The sequence below is a fragment of the Anthonomus grandis genome, chromosome 17, assembly GCF_022605725.1.
Source record: "Anthonomus grandis grandis chromosome 17, icAntGran1.3, whole genome shotgun sequence".
NCBI lineage: Eukaryota > Metazoa > Arthropoda > Insecta > Coleoptera > Curculionidae > Anthonomus > Anthonomus grandis.
The window spans coordinates 4,189,918-4,205,714 of NC_065562.1; the positions used below are offsets into that span (position 1 = coordinate 4,189,918).

The 15,797-nt window shown below is 31.9% G+C and overlaps 1 protein-coding gene across 3 annotated transcripts in view; it reads right to left on the reverse strand.

Moving 5' to 3' along the window:
* The window catches only part of LOC126746303 (cGMP-dependent 3',5'-cyclic phosphodiesterase-like), a 106,432-nt gene extending 91,029 nt beyond the window's left edge, over nucleotides 1–15,403 (reverse strand). For 2 of the 3 annotated variants that reach the window (XM_050454477.1, XM_050454479.1), the window contains exon 1: nucleotides 14,731–15,250. In XM_050454477.1, coding sequence (XP_050310434.1) covers nucleotides 14,731–14,967 — 237 coding nt within the window. In that variant the 5' untranslated portion in view covers nucleotides 14,968–15,250. Of the gene's footprint in view, nucleotides 1–14,730; nucleotides 15,251–15,284 lie in introns of those variants that run through there. The other variant, XM_050454478.1, reaches the window with a different exon arrangement.
* Between the last annotated feature and the right edge of the window lie 394 nt (nucleotides 15,404–15,797).

Genomic DNA, 15,797 nt, shown 5'->3' on the forward strand with positions numbered 1-15,797 from the left:
TTTAGTTTACGTAATTTTAAAATTGGTTCCTTTGCTAAAATTCAGGAAGCATTCCAGTCTATTCTATGGTTATTGTCGAATACATGTTGTGTAATTTTGGATTTTTGAAAATCATTTTTTTTTATGTAAGATTTATGTTCATTAATTCTTTTTGGTCATGGTCTACAGGTTTCACCTATGTAAAATTTACCACAAGTACAAGGAATTTTATGGATTACATTTTTATTAAATTCATTTTCATTAAAAGGTTTAGTTTTTGTTAATAAGTATCGTAATGTGTTTTGTGATTTAAAAATAGTTCTTATATTAAATTTTTTAGCGATTCTTTTTATCTTATCAGAAAAACCTGGAATAAATGGTAAAATAAGATTTATCGGTTGATTCAATTTTATACGTGAATTATCAAACTCTTTAAAGCAATTTTCCAAGAATTCTTTGGGATGATTGTTTTGTACTAAAATATTTTTAATAAAATCTTTGTCAGTTGTTAAATATTGATTATTACAAATAATGTGTGCACGATCATATAAACTTTTTACCACTCTTCTTTTTACCATTATTGGATGATTAAAGTTAAGATATCTATTAGTATGAGTTTACGGTAAATTCTAGTTTTAAAATTTTGTAAATCTTTTTTAATTAAAATATCAACAAAATGAAGCTGACCATCAGCCTCCTTTTCAAGAGTAAGTTTGGTAGTAGATTCTTTTGAGTTAATGTAATTTAAAAAATTTATACGATCTATTTCGTTATGGTGATATATTTAAAAAAATATCATCAATATATCGCCACCATATTTTAGGTTTTTTATCAAATGTATTAATAATTTCAGATTCAAAATTTCCATAAATATATTACTTAAAATTGGTGAAAGAGGAGAACCCATAGCCATACCAAAGTTTTGTTGATAAAATTCATTATTGTATTGGAAATAAGTAGTTTTTACACAATAGGTTAAAAGTTCTGAAGTTGTATTAACGTTTAGTGTTGTACGTTCTGCCAAATTATTATCATTCTCTAATTTATTTTTAACAATATTTAAAATGTTGCCAACAGGAACATTAGTAAAAAGACTTACATCAAAACTTAACTCATGAGAGTTAAAGGAAATTGTAGAAAGTCTTTCTAAAAAGTGTTGAGAATTTTTAATGTAAGAATCAGAATTAGTAGTGTATGGAGTTAAGATATTTAAAAGATATTTTGCAAGAGGATGAGTAGGTGAATTTATGCTACTAACTATAGGTCTTAAAGGAACATTCATTTTATGTATTTTTGGTAAACCATAAAAATGTGGTGATTTCATAAGTGTTAATCTTTAAAAGAACAGTAGCATTACCTTTATCGGCTGGAAGTATTTTAATAGTATTATCGGATTTAAGTGTCTTTAAAGCTTTTAACTCTAAAGAGTTTAGATTTTGTTTAATTTTAATTGGTTTTTCAATTTCTATCTTTGGCCTAATTCTTAATTCATCTTGTTGATCCCTTGGTAAGTCTTTCGTTGCATTTTGTATAGCTGAAATGATATTTAATTTTGGCAGAATTTTTGGAGTAATTAACACCTTTAGAAAGAACAAGTTTTTCTGTATCAGATAAAACTCTATCTGACAAATTAATATCAGTTTTATTTATAAAATCATTATTATTTGTGTAAAAGTTCTTAATTTATATTTTCATTAAAAAGTAGATTCATTTTATTTATGTGAATTTGTTTTTGTTTTTAAAAATTATTTAAATAACTTATTATTTATACAGAAACATATATGATTGAAATCATTTTGATTAACTAAATTAAATAAGTTATTTTTTAATTTTTGTATTTTATTATTTTTGTATGATGTGTGTAATCTTAAGCATTTTGGTATTAAATTATTCATTTTGCATTTATATAAAAATGTTATACTATTTTCTATGAACTCGTCACAACAATACAGATATCATTGATAAAAATATTTTTCTTTGGATTGTAAACCGAGGAGAAGAATTTAGCGAAAAGGTTGGCAATATTGACACTATGTTCACCTCTAGCCCCATCAAGATGCATTACCTGGGGCACCATACCCACATTACACTTAAGCCCGCTACTCACTATTCGTTACTTCGTCAATTCGTCGCAGTAATTCACGAAGTATTGCTTAATAAGTATGACGCGCTGCGCCAATGCGATTCGTTGCTGCGGCACTTCGCCCAGATGTCGGTATTTGGACGAATCATCAAAGGGAAAATGAACGATGCGACGAAGCGACGAAGTTATAAACGCGTTCGGTCGCAGATCTAGTTCGCGAATCATTCGTTGAAGAAAAGTCGTTGTGTATGTTTACGTTCTGTTTAAACTGTTTATTTTGTTGATTTTTCTGTTTAAACTGTTTAAAGTACCGGCTGTGGAAATGGAATCGAATGACGATAATCTTTTAACATCCATCCAAAAAATACATCTGCATGCTTGTTTATAGAATCCAGGCGATAAAAATTTTAAAAAATCGCAATAAAGTGCATGATGCTTTCAAATGCATCGCGGAAGAAATGAACATTGAAAATATCGATGAACTAAAAAAGAAAAAAGAAAGTCTTTTTCAAACTTTCAAAGTCTCTTTCAAAACAAACAGAGGCTACAGGCGACATATAAACCAACATGGCCGCCATAGTCATTTTTAGATAACTTTCTACACGGGATATACACTCCGAAAGGAAAAGTTGACACGTTGGTAAGTAAAAACAACTTATTTGATTTTTTTGTTTATATTTTGGCAGGTTTTTTTTTTTTTTAAGTGACATTTGACAGGTTTTTTTATCAATGGACAGTGCTTAAAAAGTTAAAATAAGAAAGTGCAAACGGATTTTTTGTAACTTGATTGGATAGTTTGCAAATTCGAGTCGAACTTTTTCTGCGTCACTTTTAGGTTTTCTAGCAATCCTTTTCAATGGCTTAAATGATGTCATTCCATCATTATCATTTCTCCACGATCCAGCAACAAAATTACCCTCCACCTCTACGTCAAATGTCCTAGTTGGTTTATAACTGTTTCGTGAGGTCTTGCTCCTACGCAAAAAATTATGCAAAAGTACACAAGTGTGTACAATTACATTTGCCTTTTCTGGATTGAGCATAATGGGTGTTCTAAAAATGCAAAATACCGATGCCATAATTCCAAAGACATTTTTAATCATTCTTCATGCTCTGGACAGTCTGTAGTTAATATATTCGTTTTGAAGAACCTTTATCATGTATTCCCGGATAAGGCACCGTTATATTATTTTTTAGGGGAACACAATTGTCACCTACTATAACATATGGTAAAACTATATTGGTATTTGTTATAAGATCGTCGGGGGGAAAATTGATTGTGCCCATTTCCATATGCTGGGATAACTTACATTTGTAAAATACTACTCCGTCTGACATTCGACCGGGTGATCCAATATTAGCATATGTTATAATGTAATCGGCGTCACATAATGCCATTAAATTTATGCTAAATGTCGATTTATAATTGAAATATTCACTATCACTCTTTATTGGTGCTTGTAGAATCACATGCTTCCCGTCAATGGCTCCGCAACAGTGTGGAAAATGCCAACGTTCCTCAAATAACTGCGCAATTTTTTTCCATTCTGCAGGCGATTGTGGAGTCTCAAATAATAAATATTTTTTGTAGGATAATTTGAATGATAATGAAGACCTAAACAAAGATGATAAGGAAAGATCAGATAATGAGATATCACAAATATATTTTAAAGAAAATAAGGAAACTGAAAAGCGTTCTACTATTAATAAAGGTACCGAAGTTTCTTTTGCTTTTTACCTATACTAACAATTTCATTTTCTATTAGAAAAGAACCAGTCTCGGAAACGACCAGCAAAGCAAAGTAGTGTGAAGCGACCAAGGAAGGAGCAAGATCGTGCAGATATGGCATTCAATGGAAGCTTTTACAAATCAAGGAAAAAAATAGCTGCAAGAAATTCCAGCTGTGAGAGTCGAGATGAGTACACCGTATACGCCGAACTCCTTGCCATAAAGTTACGAAAGCTGGATGGACGTACACAACGCTTAGCTATGCACAAAATAGATAGTCATGTTTGATCTGACTGTCGATTCACCGATGCTACAGTCACCCAATTCTCACTCTTCCCACTCATCCCATGTTATTGCCACACCTCTGCCTTCTCCTGGTTCTCTATGTGCACAGTATTCCCATCAATCACAGTCTGTTATTGCGACACCTATGGCTTCTCCTGGCTCTCCATGTGCACAATCACAGGCGACATCCAGTTTTTATGAACAGTCAAACAGTCGCTACATTACTTTCTACTAGCAGCCACTTTCCGTTGTAAATGAAGCTTCACAGCAGCAATTCTCTCTTACATTGCAATCTAGCTCACAGGATTTTTGTGATGATTTACTGTTTGCTGATTCTGGTAATTGAGAGAAAACTGAGTAAACCTGGTTCATATTATTTTTTTGTTTGTTTTTGTTTTGTTACTTACAATTATTAATATATTTTATTTTTCTTTAAAACTTTTTCGATTATTTTCATGGTGTCCATTTAAATGTTTTTATAATAAAATATTTAATATATATACCTTTAAATGCTCTGATAGTGCAATAACAAGTGCTTGGCATACTTCTGGCACTATCACCGATATTATTTGGGGAGAAATTTTGAAGAGGAAACTTAATCTTTGATATGAGTCGCCAGATGCCAAATATCTAAACGTAACAGCTAGTCATTCTTTTGCTGGTATGGATCTGAACCTGAATTGCGTGTCCATTTTCTGTATTTGGAGACCAATATTATTCAAAAGCAACTCAAAGTCTTCATAACTGATCCTGCAAAAGTTATGAAATTTGCCAGGCGGTTCCTTAAGCATATCCACGATTATGGTAGTACAGGTGTACCTACAAATGGCAAATACTTAAATCAGTTCATACAAATTTCCTTTAACGTTAGTTGCAATGCGTTTTATATTATTATAAAGATGTATACTTACCGAGATCTGCTTTTATATAATGACTGGGTCCACCATCTTCTTTTTTTTCTCTTTTTATTTGAATTCGAAATAACCACATAATAAGCTTGAGCTGCAGCGAGAAGAAGCAGGTCTTCTTCTTCACAATTCATTTTTACTAACGACAAAGAAAAAACACAAAATGTTTGTTTTAGATAAAATATCCGCAGTAAACTTGGCCAGTATATTTTTATTCTGCAATCTGACATTGAAGTTTTTTGATCGCACTTCGCACAATGGACGAATTTCCATGCATCATCGGAGCGATTAAATTAACGCCCTATGAGTAGGATGTACTGCGTCGGGTGGTCGAAACGCGAATTGACGAACTGAACCGACGAATCGGATTAACGAAACGAAGTAACGAATAGTAAGTAGCGGTCTTTAGAGCGAATAAAGTTCCAGAACTTTTTGGGATCATTGGTTAGTGAATTTTCAGCATTACTTATGAAGTTTTGGTATCACTGGACAGATAAAGAATGACATTCCCTTCTCAAAGTGCTAAACTAGTAGTCGTCCCCATCACTTTTGGTTGGTTTGTACTTTTTATGAGCAAATTTTTTTTGGAATATTAATTTTTTTAGTTCACTAGAGAACCACTGGGGAAACTTGTTAGAAGGTTTATAATTTCTTATAGTTACAAAAATAGCAAAGGATGAGAACAGAACACTGTTGAACTGTATTTTCTATATTTTCCTCCATAATTGCCAGCCAGTTATAACTTAAAAAAATAGTTATTCATTCGTACAAAATCAGCATTCTTAAAGTCGAAATAAAGACAGTCTATAGGGTTTAGGTCTACATGGTCATTGCTATAAAAGGAAATTTCTAGAGGTGGATGATATAAGTCAGGGTTAAGCAACCCTACCCTCTCTATTACAGAATCAAGATTTAAGTTTGCAAAGCAGAGATCCAGGACATTTTTCATGTGATTTACTACACCATTATATTGTGTTAAACCTAGGGCAGCAAAAGAATCACACATCAAGATGTCCTTAGAATATTTTACATTAGAGGGCAAAAAACCTGGGATGCTGTCACACTTAGACCAAACAAGGTGAAAAATTTTATAGTCACCCAACACCATTATTACATTACCAAACATCTCACAGGCAGCTGACACTGTTTGTAGATGGGTTTCGTAAACTGAGAGGTCCATTGATGGAGTAATATAGACACATCCTATGCAGTATGATGATTTATCGATTATCACCAATGTCCATACTTCCTCAACAGTAGAGCTCCCAATATTTAATCTGTGTGACTTGAGGGAGTTTTTTACTGCGATGGCGATGCCGCCGATATGATTTTTTGCACTGTTTGTAGCATCACGATCAGTTCTGTAGATAGTATACCTAGAATCCAGAAGTTCAGAGTTCTCTATTTCAGGGTTGAGCCAGGTTTCCGTTAAAACTATGACAGAATATGAATCCGCTTGAACTGCACAGAAAAGGTCCTTAAGTTTTGTCTTGAGGCCTCTAACATTTTGGCACAAAATCTGAATGTCATTGGTTACTTCCGTTGAAGATCTGCTGGCGCGTGCAGAAAATTTCCTGTACTTAAATCATTGTTAAAACGTGGACGAAATTTCTTCACTGCAGTTCCAGTCCAGTAAATCTTTCAGAACAGATTCTTTCACGCCAATCTTGATAGATGCAACATCCTCATTTTTGTCAAGCGTTATACATTTGACATCCGAGACTAACAGCTGCTTTTCCATATATTCGAGGATCTGCTGCTCAGTGGTATCAGGGTTGCATCGACCAAGATACAACCACTGCCTCCTTTCCCCTGCCGACAAGAAACAGTCTTTAGTTCTTAAGCACTGCCAATTATCAGCTGTTGTTTCCTAGAGGCAGTTGGGGGTGGAAGTTGAGACCTTGTTGATAAAGTCGATGAACTTGCAGAATGATGATTGCAGAATGATGAATCAATATCGGATTAATATATTATTGACCTTAACAAATTGTCGTCTATTTTGTAAATAATTTTTCATTAGTGTCATTGCGCTTCCCCTTATTCCATACTGCTCTAGAACTCGAAAGAGCTTAGTTTGTGGTACCATATCAAAGTCCTTAGCCAGATCAATAAAAACACTCAGACATTTTCTGTTATTGCTCAAATGGCTAGTCATCTCAGAAGTTCGCGTGAAGCATCTGTAGTACTACGATCTGTAAAAGCCCATATTGTTTATCTGATATAATATTATACCTATTTAGGAAGTCTAATAATCGATCTTTTAAACTTTTCTCGAAAATTTTAGGAAAACATGTAATTTGGCTAATTAGATGATAATTGCCTATAACATTTTTAGGTCCTGGTTTGTAAATAGGGATAACAACTGATATTTTAAAACTAGATGGTATTTCCTTGTTTCATAACTTTTGTTTATTATCTGTAGTAGAGGTTCAAAAACTTCTTTAGCATGAGTTTTTTTTTTAATTAATGTAGCAGATATACCATCAACACCTGGACAACTTCTGTTTTTGAGATTTTAAATATGTTTGATTAGTTCATTTTTAGTAACCGAAGATAAAAACATAGACCATTTGAAAGTCATTTTCAAAAGCTTTTCCGAAATTTTCATCAACTTTAATATGACACTTATCCAAAGTTTTTGCATTATTAGCATCTTTTATAATTTCATTTTTTGCTTTGTTAGTTTCGGTTTTATAAAAGTTTTTTTTTGTTTTTCTATTATTTTAGTTAATTGGTTTCTATATCTCTTAAACTCATTCTCAAGTTCTATATTGTAGTTATTAACCAGTTTTCTTTTAAATTTGTCCCTATATCTAATTAAAGAGCTAATACCATTTGTTATCTAATTTTTAATTTTTTTGTGCTCTTGAACATATTATTATTTTCTGAACAGCTTATACAGGGTGTTACTTAAAGGTATGTCATAATTTAAAAGGGAAATTCCTGGACCGATTTTAAGTCAAAAAGTTCATATAAACATGGGTCCTGAAATGATTTGGTTTTTAAGATACAGGGTGTTAAAGTTTTATTTTTTTTTCGTTTTTAATAAATTTTTCAAATACGGTTTAAAATATTGAACTGAATTTTGGCACAGGATATTATGCCAAAACACATTTTTTAGATGTTCACCTACTTTTTTTTAGCAACCAGTGGCGTAGCTATGATGAATTTTTAATACAATTTTACAAAAAAAATACTACGCCATTGACTTACGAAAAAAATTATGATTTTATCTCATTTATCAATCAATTATAAACAAAAAATTCCTCCATGACTTTTGCTGTAAATCTTACCCTTTGGGTGTAATCGTTAATTAAAAAAACGTCCTTTATGCATAAAATGCATCTTTAAAAATTATGGAAATAAATCAAGTTAGCTTTGCTCGTTGCCAGCAACTGTTTTTTTGTTGTTGTAAACATTATGACACTGACATTAATGATTATTTTTGGTTGTGTTAAGTTTGATTTTATTTTCAGTTTTCATTAGGTACATTTTTCAAATATTTATTTTCAAGCTTATTTTTTAAGCTTTTTTACAAACTGGTGAACAAAAAGCAACAACAATTAAATACAATACAATACATACATAATTTACAACAAATGTTGGAAATGACCACTTCTTGCCTCTATGCAGGCTTCTGCTCTTCTTCTCATAGAATCACGAACTCTTTCGAAAATTCCAGGCGTGTTTCGTATAGTTTCACATCCGTCAAAAATTCTATTTCTTAGTTCTTCTAATGTCACAATTGGTGTCTGATAAACCAATGTTTTTAGGTGTCCCCACAAAAAAAAATCTAGGCTATTTAAGTCAGGTGATCTAGGTGGCCAAAACTGTGGTCCTCCACGGCCTATCCATTTATTTCGGTAGACTCTATTTAAATGCTCACGAGACAATATGCTAAAGTGGGCTGGAGCACCATCATGCATAAACCAAAGTTGTTGCCGTAACTGGGGAGGAACATATTCGAGAAGCAAAGGCAAATCATTTTGGAGAAAATTACAATAATTCTGTCCGTTAAGGCGTCCTGGTAAAAAAGATGGCCCAATTAAATGATCGGATACGATACCGATCCAAACGTTTATTGAAAATTGTTCCTGAAAATGTGTCTCTGTAATCGCATGATGGTTTTCTTGAGCCCAGTAATGATTGTTATGGTAATTGATTATTGCATTTCTGGAGAATTAGCTTCGTCCGTAAACAAGATGTTCGCACCAAATTGAGGATTTTGTGTTACTTTTTGGAGATACCATCTACAACATTGCATACGCGGTTCATAATCTCTAAGAAGCAATGCCTGAACCCTTTGTATGTGAAAAGGATATAACAAAGAATCCCTTAAAATTTCCCATACCGTCTTGTAGCAGATGTTCAATACCATACCAATTTTTCGTGTACTTGTGGTCGGATCCTCTTCGACTGCATGTAGGACAACCTCATCAACTGCCGGTGTCCTAACTGTACGGAGCCTTCCCTCGGCAGAATTAGCCTTAAAACTCCCAGATTCAGCCAGACGACGATGAATGTTTATAAATATTCTTCTATCTGGGACAGCGCGATTAGGATATCTTTCTTGATACAAACGCCGAACCTCCATAGCATTACCATTGGCAAGTCCATAAAGGAAATACATTTGCGTCATTTCCAAATTAGAATAATCTACCATTTTTTAACTAGTACAATTCACTTTTTAAGATCGTTTTAAGATCCAAAGGGTACTAAAAACAACCTGTCAAGAATAATCACTAACGCAAGTGTCATAATGTTTAAAACAACAAAAAACAATTTCTGGCAAGGAGCAAAGCTAACTTGATTTATTTCCATAATTTTTAAAGATGCATTTTATGCATAAAAGACGTTTTTTTAATTAACGATTACGCCCAAACGGTAAGATTTACGGAAAAAGTCATGGAGGAATTTTTTGTTTATAACTGATTTATAATTAAGATAAAATCTTAATTTTTTTCGTAAGTCAATGGCGTAGTATTTTTTTTTGTAAAATTGTATTAAAAATTCATCAAAACTACGCCACTGGTTGCTAAAAAAAAGTAAGTGAACATCTAAAAAATGTGTTTTTATGCCATAATATCCTGTGCCAAAATTCAGTTCAATATTTTAAACCGTAATGGAAAAATTTATTAAAAACGAAAAAAAAATAAAACTTTAACACCCTGTATCTTAAAAACTAAGCATTTTAGGACCCATGTTTATATGAACTTTTTAACTTAAAACCGGTCCAGGAATGTCCCTTTTAAATTATGACATACCTTTAAGTAACACCCTGTATATTTAGTGAAAACTTCCGAGAAAGTTGTCATTGCTGCTTCAGGGTCATTAATGCTTTTAATCATTGTCCAGTCTTGGTCTGCTAATAGTTTGTTTAGTTTTTGATAATTAGTAGATTTTTTATTTATAATATTTCAGTATTATGTTGTGTGCGTTATTTCTGTAGCTGCATTTTAAGCTAATATTTAACAGTACCGGAAAATGATCTGTGACACAGCTGTCCAAAAAAAATGGATTTAGTTCCAAGCTACAATTATTTCTACATTTTAAAAATATGTGATTTATATTGGTGTTAGTAGCTGGTCTGGTAACTGTGTTAATATAAGATAAATAGCACATTTGAGATATGATAGTAGAATACTTAAGTAGGATACTAACATCAACATCCGATGCATCCCATAAGTCTATATAATCAGTAAATATTTTTATTTGATAGTTGTTAATTGTACCTAGAAAGCCCTCTTAAGTCCTGAATAAAAATCTCCTTTAAAATTGGAGGTGGTTTATATACTGCAGTTATACCAAAATGAATATCCCAAACCTGGCATAAAATTCTAGTTAAAGTTGTCTGTGAATTTGAAAGTATTGTTGTTGAAAAGGTGGGTTCTAATTCTGATTTTATAAGAACAATAATACCGTCATTTTTATTGCACTCATTGTAAAACGTTACATATCCCTTTATGTTAAAATTGTCAGTAGACAATAATTGAAAACATTCGCTTAGTACTATAATATCAGTAAATTCCAAATTGAAATTTTCTAATAAAAGAATTACACTGTCAAAATTTTTCTTAGCACTTCTAATGTTAAGGTGTATTAAGTTAAAAATATTATTTTTTACATTTATATTGTATTGTAATGTATCATGGTCCACGGTCTCAATTACTATGTCATCTTTTTCCATATTGTTCAGAATATTATCATGATCAAAATTAACCATTATTAACCGTAATCTTTTTTTTTCTTAACAGTTTCAAAGAGTTTTCTGGCTGACGGACAGTTGGTATCTACAGCTGTATGCTCAACGTTATATTTTAAATTATATTTTTGATTCGCAAAAACAATTATAGCACTTTTTATGAACTCTTACAAATTTTAGTTTCGTGTTCATCTGCAAAAGCCCCACAAATAATTTTATTAGTACAGGTGTTACTTTTGTGATTAAAACCCTGGCATTTATAACATCTGAGAAAAGGGATGTCCTCATATACGGCGCAGCGGTTCCACCCTACACATATAACTTCAGAATTCTTCAGTATCCAATATGTTTCAGGACTACACTCGAGAAAAATTGTCGAGTAGTTCTTTCTCTTCAAGTTTTTTTATATTGGTCACTTTAAGTTCGTCTTCTTGAATCCAGTTATTTTGTTGTCTGATCTTTGTTTCTATACTTTCCATCGTCCCCTCTCCTGTATCTCCTACTACTTGTATGCGAGGCTTTTTCTTTTTGGTATGTCAGCGTCAATTTCCGTTTTTTAGGCCGATTTAATAATAACATTTCTATTTTTCGTATTATTTATATTTTTAATGCCAATTTGCAACTGCAAATATGTAAATTTTTTGTTGTAATAATTGCAAGGTGTTGTTTGAATCTAAAGCATTTTTTTGATTTCAATATAAGCGTTGGTAGTTAGGCTGGCGCTCTTCCTAAAACCTCTTTTGTAATGGCATGCATTTTATTTTATAAGATGATAATGCTGCACATTTTTTTTTGGATTTTCGCTGCACAGAGATCGCAAATATATGTTGGTTCGTTCTCCACTATATTATCACAATTTATACAAATCTCCTGCCTCACCATTGTTTTAGTTTTATTGTTGATTTTAATTTAACAATAAAATTTTAATAAAACATATTTATTTTCTTACACTATAACTAGGTTCATTTTTATAATGAGCTCGGCATAATATTCACGGTATTTTAAACGTATTGTAAGGTTTATATGCGGAGTACAATAGCATGAGTTATCTCGATCGTCGATATTTTAAGACTGAATAAAATAATTACTCACTGTAGTATACCCATTTTTTAGATTTGTCAAAATATTTTTATGGTGTTATTTTTTCTGGATTTTTTGGTAAATGTTGGTGTAAAGCCCAATGACAGTTTAATCTTTAATTACTTACTAATCACCTAATCTTAAAAACAATTGAGTTACAATATCAAAAAAAACTTCTTAATATTTCCCAGAAGGGAATGTTTACAGCAGAAATTTCACAGTGCTGCTCCTCAGAAAGTTTACAAAGATTTGGAATTTCAATGAATTGTAGATTTTCCTGCACAAAGATAGCAGTTCCTCCATGCGCTTTGTGTCTCTTGTAAAAAAGGAAGCAAGTATATAACCTGCAATATACATATTGCACTCATCCTGTTGTAGCCAGGCCTTTTAACAGTCTCAGGCTCAAATATTTTGTTCGAGAATGTTACCTGAATCTTAAATGGGGATATTTCAGTTGACTGTAATTCAAGTTTCTCAACATGTTAAAAGTATACTTTCCTTTTCAACAGATGAAATTTCAGCTGGTCTACAGTTGTTTCAAGTGTGAGTCCTGATACAAACACAAATCTATGACTTTCAACTGCTGAAATCCCCATATTTGTATTTGCTCCCAAGGTTGTTTTATTTTTTTGGAAATTGGAGCATAGTCAATAGACCTGGCAGATCCTATAGCTCCCAAATCACTGGTTTTTCTTTGTTTAGTTTTATCATTTTCATGACACAAATGCACTATTTATCTGATTTTGTGATGTTTTTTTTTACTTCCTGAACTATTTCTGATTGGTTTGTAATTTGATGAAATTATTGGTCCTGTACTAGAACATTTATCTTTTTCAGCCATTGCTGCATTTGCAGCTCATGGATTGGGTTTCCTACACTGCGATTTTAATGCCATCTTCAAAGAATTTTCAAGGTCACAAACTTTTTTTACTTAATGAGATAAATTGTTAACTTGACTTATGAATTGATGTTTTATTGAAATTCTTAAATTCATTTAGTTGCCTTTCTAATGAAAGCTTATTATTATTATTATTATTGCAGTTGTCACAGAAGTATTTTAGCCCATGATTCTTTTTTAATTCCATAATCTTCCATTCTGCTGCTGTCAAATTTAAACAATCAGCACAAGATTTGGTGTCACAACCATTTGCATGGCCAGAGATGTGTTTGACACCTACTCTTGTTGCTGCAAATGGACAACAACAAAAGATTCCACTCCAAGAAAACACTACTGACAATGTGTTCAAATAAATCCCTTCTTGTAAAAACACCCACCAGAATTTAAAAAAAAAATTAAGCAAAATTAGATATTAATAAATCTCTTCCTGTAGAATTACCAATTGATAGAATCCTATTGTTTGACTGTTGAAGTAGGCAGTACAATATTCAAAACAATGGATTTTGGTATTTCTATTAATTTCTGAAGATCAAGGTGCTAATTACCATATGCTATATCAGATAAGATTACTGCTAAAAAACTGTGCACTGTGATACAAACTACCACTTATTATTATGACTTGAACCATCCATAAAAATATTAAGAGATAGTATATTAAATTATAAGATAAAATTCCAAGAGCAAAAAAGTGCTGTTGACAATAAAGTACATTAAATCTTATATGGCCTAAAAGGTAAATAAGTTCAGCCACTCCCCTATGTTTATACAATGAGTGTTCATTTTCAAGTTCAAATCTGAAGTTCATAAATCAATGTAATCCATTTATTATAATACATATCGGTAAGAAGTTAAGATTTTAAAGTCTTGCCCTTTGGAGAGTAGTAAATTTATCCACAAAAAGGAATTAATCACTTTTTTTGTGCTTTATTTCATTGTGCTAGTCTTCAATTCCTAATAATCAAAGTGGGAATTATATTTTTGAAATGATGATCATAATGTTTGATGAAATTTTAAAAGAAATACCAGATTATTAGTAGTAGTAGTAGTAGTAAGGGTGGGAGAGCTAGAGCTCAGCAAATAGGCCTGAAGAGTCCCTTTTCGCCAACCCCAGAATCACACCCCTCCACTCCCAATGCACAGTTTTCACTGAGTCGGCCACCAGACTATTAAATAATAGGTGACAGATTTGTTTAACTGCAATAGCTAAATGCAATTATAAAAATTCAATTTCACTTTACATTATCCAATAGAATTTAAGTTAAGTTAAAAAAATTACTGTGATGATATATAGATATCTGTTAAAACTATATTAGTATATATCATATGTATATGTATATATAATAAGAAAAGTAGAAATCTAAAATTTATTTTTTTAAATCAGAATTCATAACATATAGTGTTACAACAAATTATATGTTGGGTTAGGTATATTAAAAATTCATTGACAATATTGTAATATTACCAAACTCTGTAAATATAACAATATTATGGAGCAGGAAATTAACATTGAATGGGCTACTGGAACATTAATGCAAAAAAAATAAATAGTATTAATTATAAACTTACATATTTATTGAGCTTTGCCTCTAACTTCTTAGTCGAGCCATCATTAAGAGTCTCAATCAATTTCAAAACTTTCCCAGGATTAGACACTTCTAGCTTTGAAATTGAAACTTCATTTGGAATATCTGGGAGCATTTCTCCAATCTCATCATTTTCTTCTAAAGACTTTCCTGTTTTCTTACAGTATGGTGGTGTAGCAAACAAATTTGGATCAGGCTCAGTACATTGCTGCTTAGACATGATATATAATAGAAAGATTAAAAAGGATTAAGAGATAATCTTCACAGAAAATTTGGATAATTCAATTAAGCCAAAGATTAGATAAAAGTAATTTGATAGTTTAATATTGTAGTGTCATGGTGATGTCACATTATCTTTTACACATTATCAATTGCATTTGAGTAAGGATCTCTTGTTAGTTTACTGTTAAAACATGAGAGGAGACTACTTCCTCAATGTTTTGCTTAATTGAACTAGGCACATTTTCAGTATGAAATTTTAATAAAATTGGGTCCAAGAGGCAGAGGAAACTGTAAATTGTCAAAGAAAACAACCACCTAGTATATCGAGTTCACACTTATACTAAATAATCAATTTCGGCTTAATAACTTTCATAAATAATTCTACACATTTGTTTATTTTTATTTTGTTTCTAACAAGCAAACACGCTGTGCTCATGCGTCGCTAATTGCTATTGGCGGATCGAAGATCGAATAAACACCAAGAAGACTGGAAGGAGGAGTGATCTCTTGCCTGTGCTGGGTGGGCCAAATCCTGTAGCAATTGGCTACCCCCACAATGTTATTCTTAGACTGGCCTTTGCGCAGTATTGTAGTGCGCAACGCACACAAGCCGGTACAGACAGTGAAAATTTTTGTAGCATTTAACCGTTGAGTCTTCGAGCCAGCGAGCCGCCCGCTTTTATTAAGCATTTTATTAATTATTATTGTATGTAGGTTTCGGTATAATACAGTATTCACAAATTATTATTTCATAAGCAACGCAGAGTTAAAAAAGTACATTAGGTATCAAATATATAATACAGAAAGGGTTAATAATACAGTATTTAC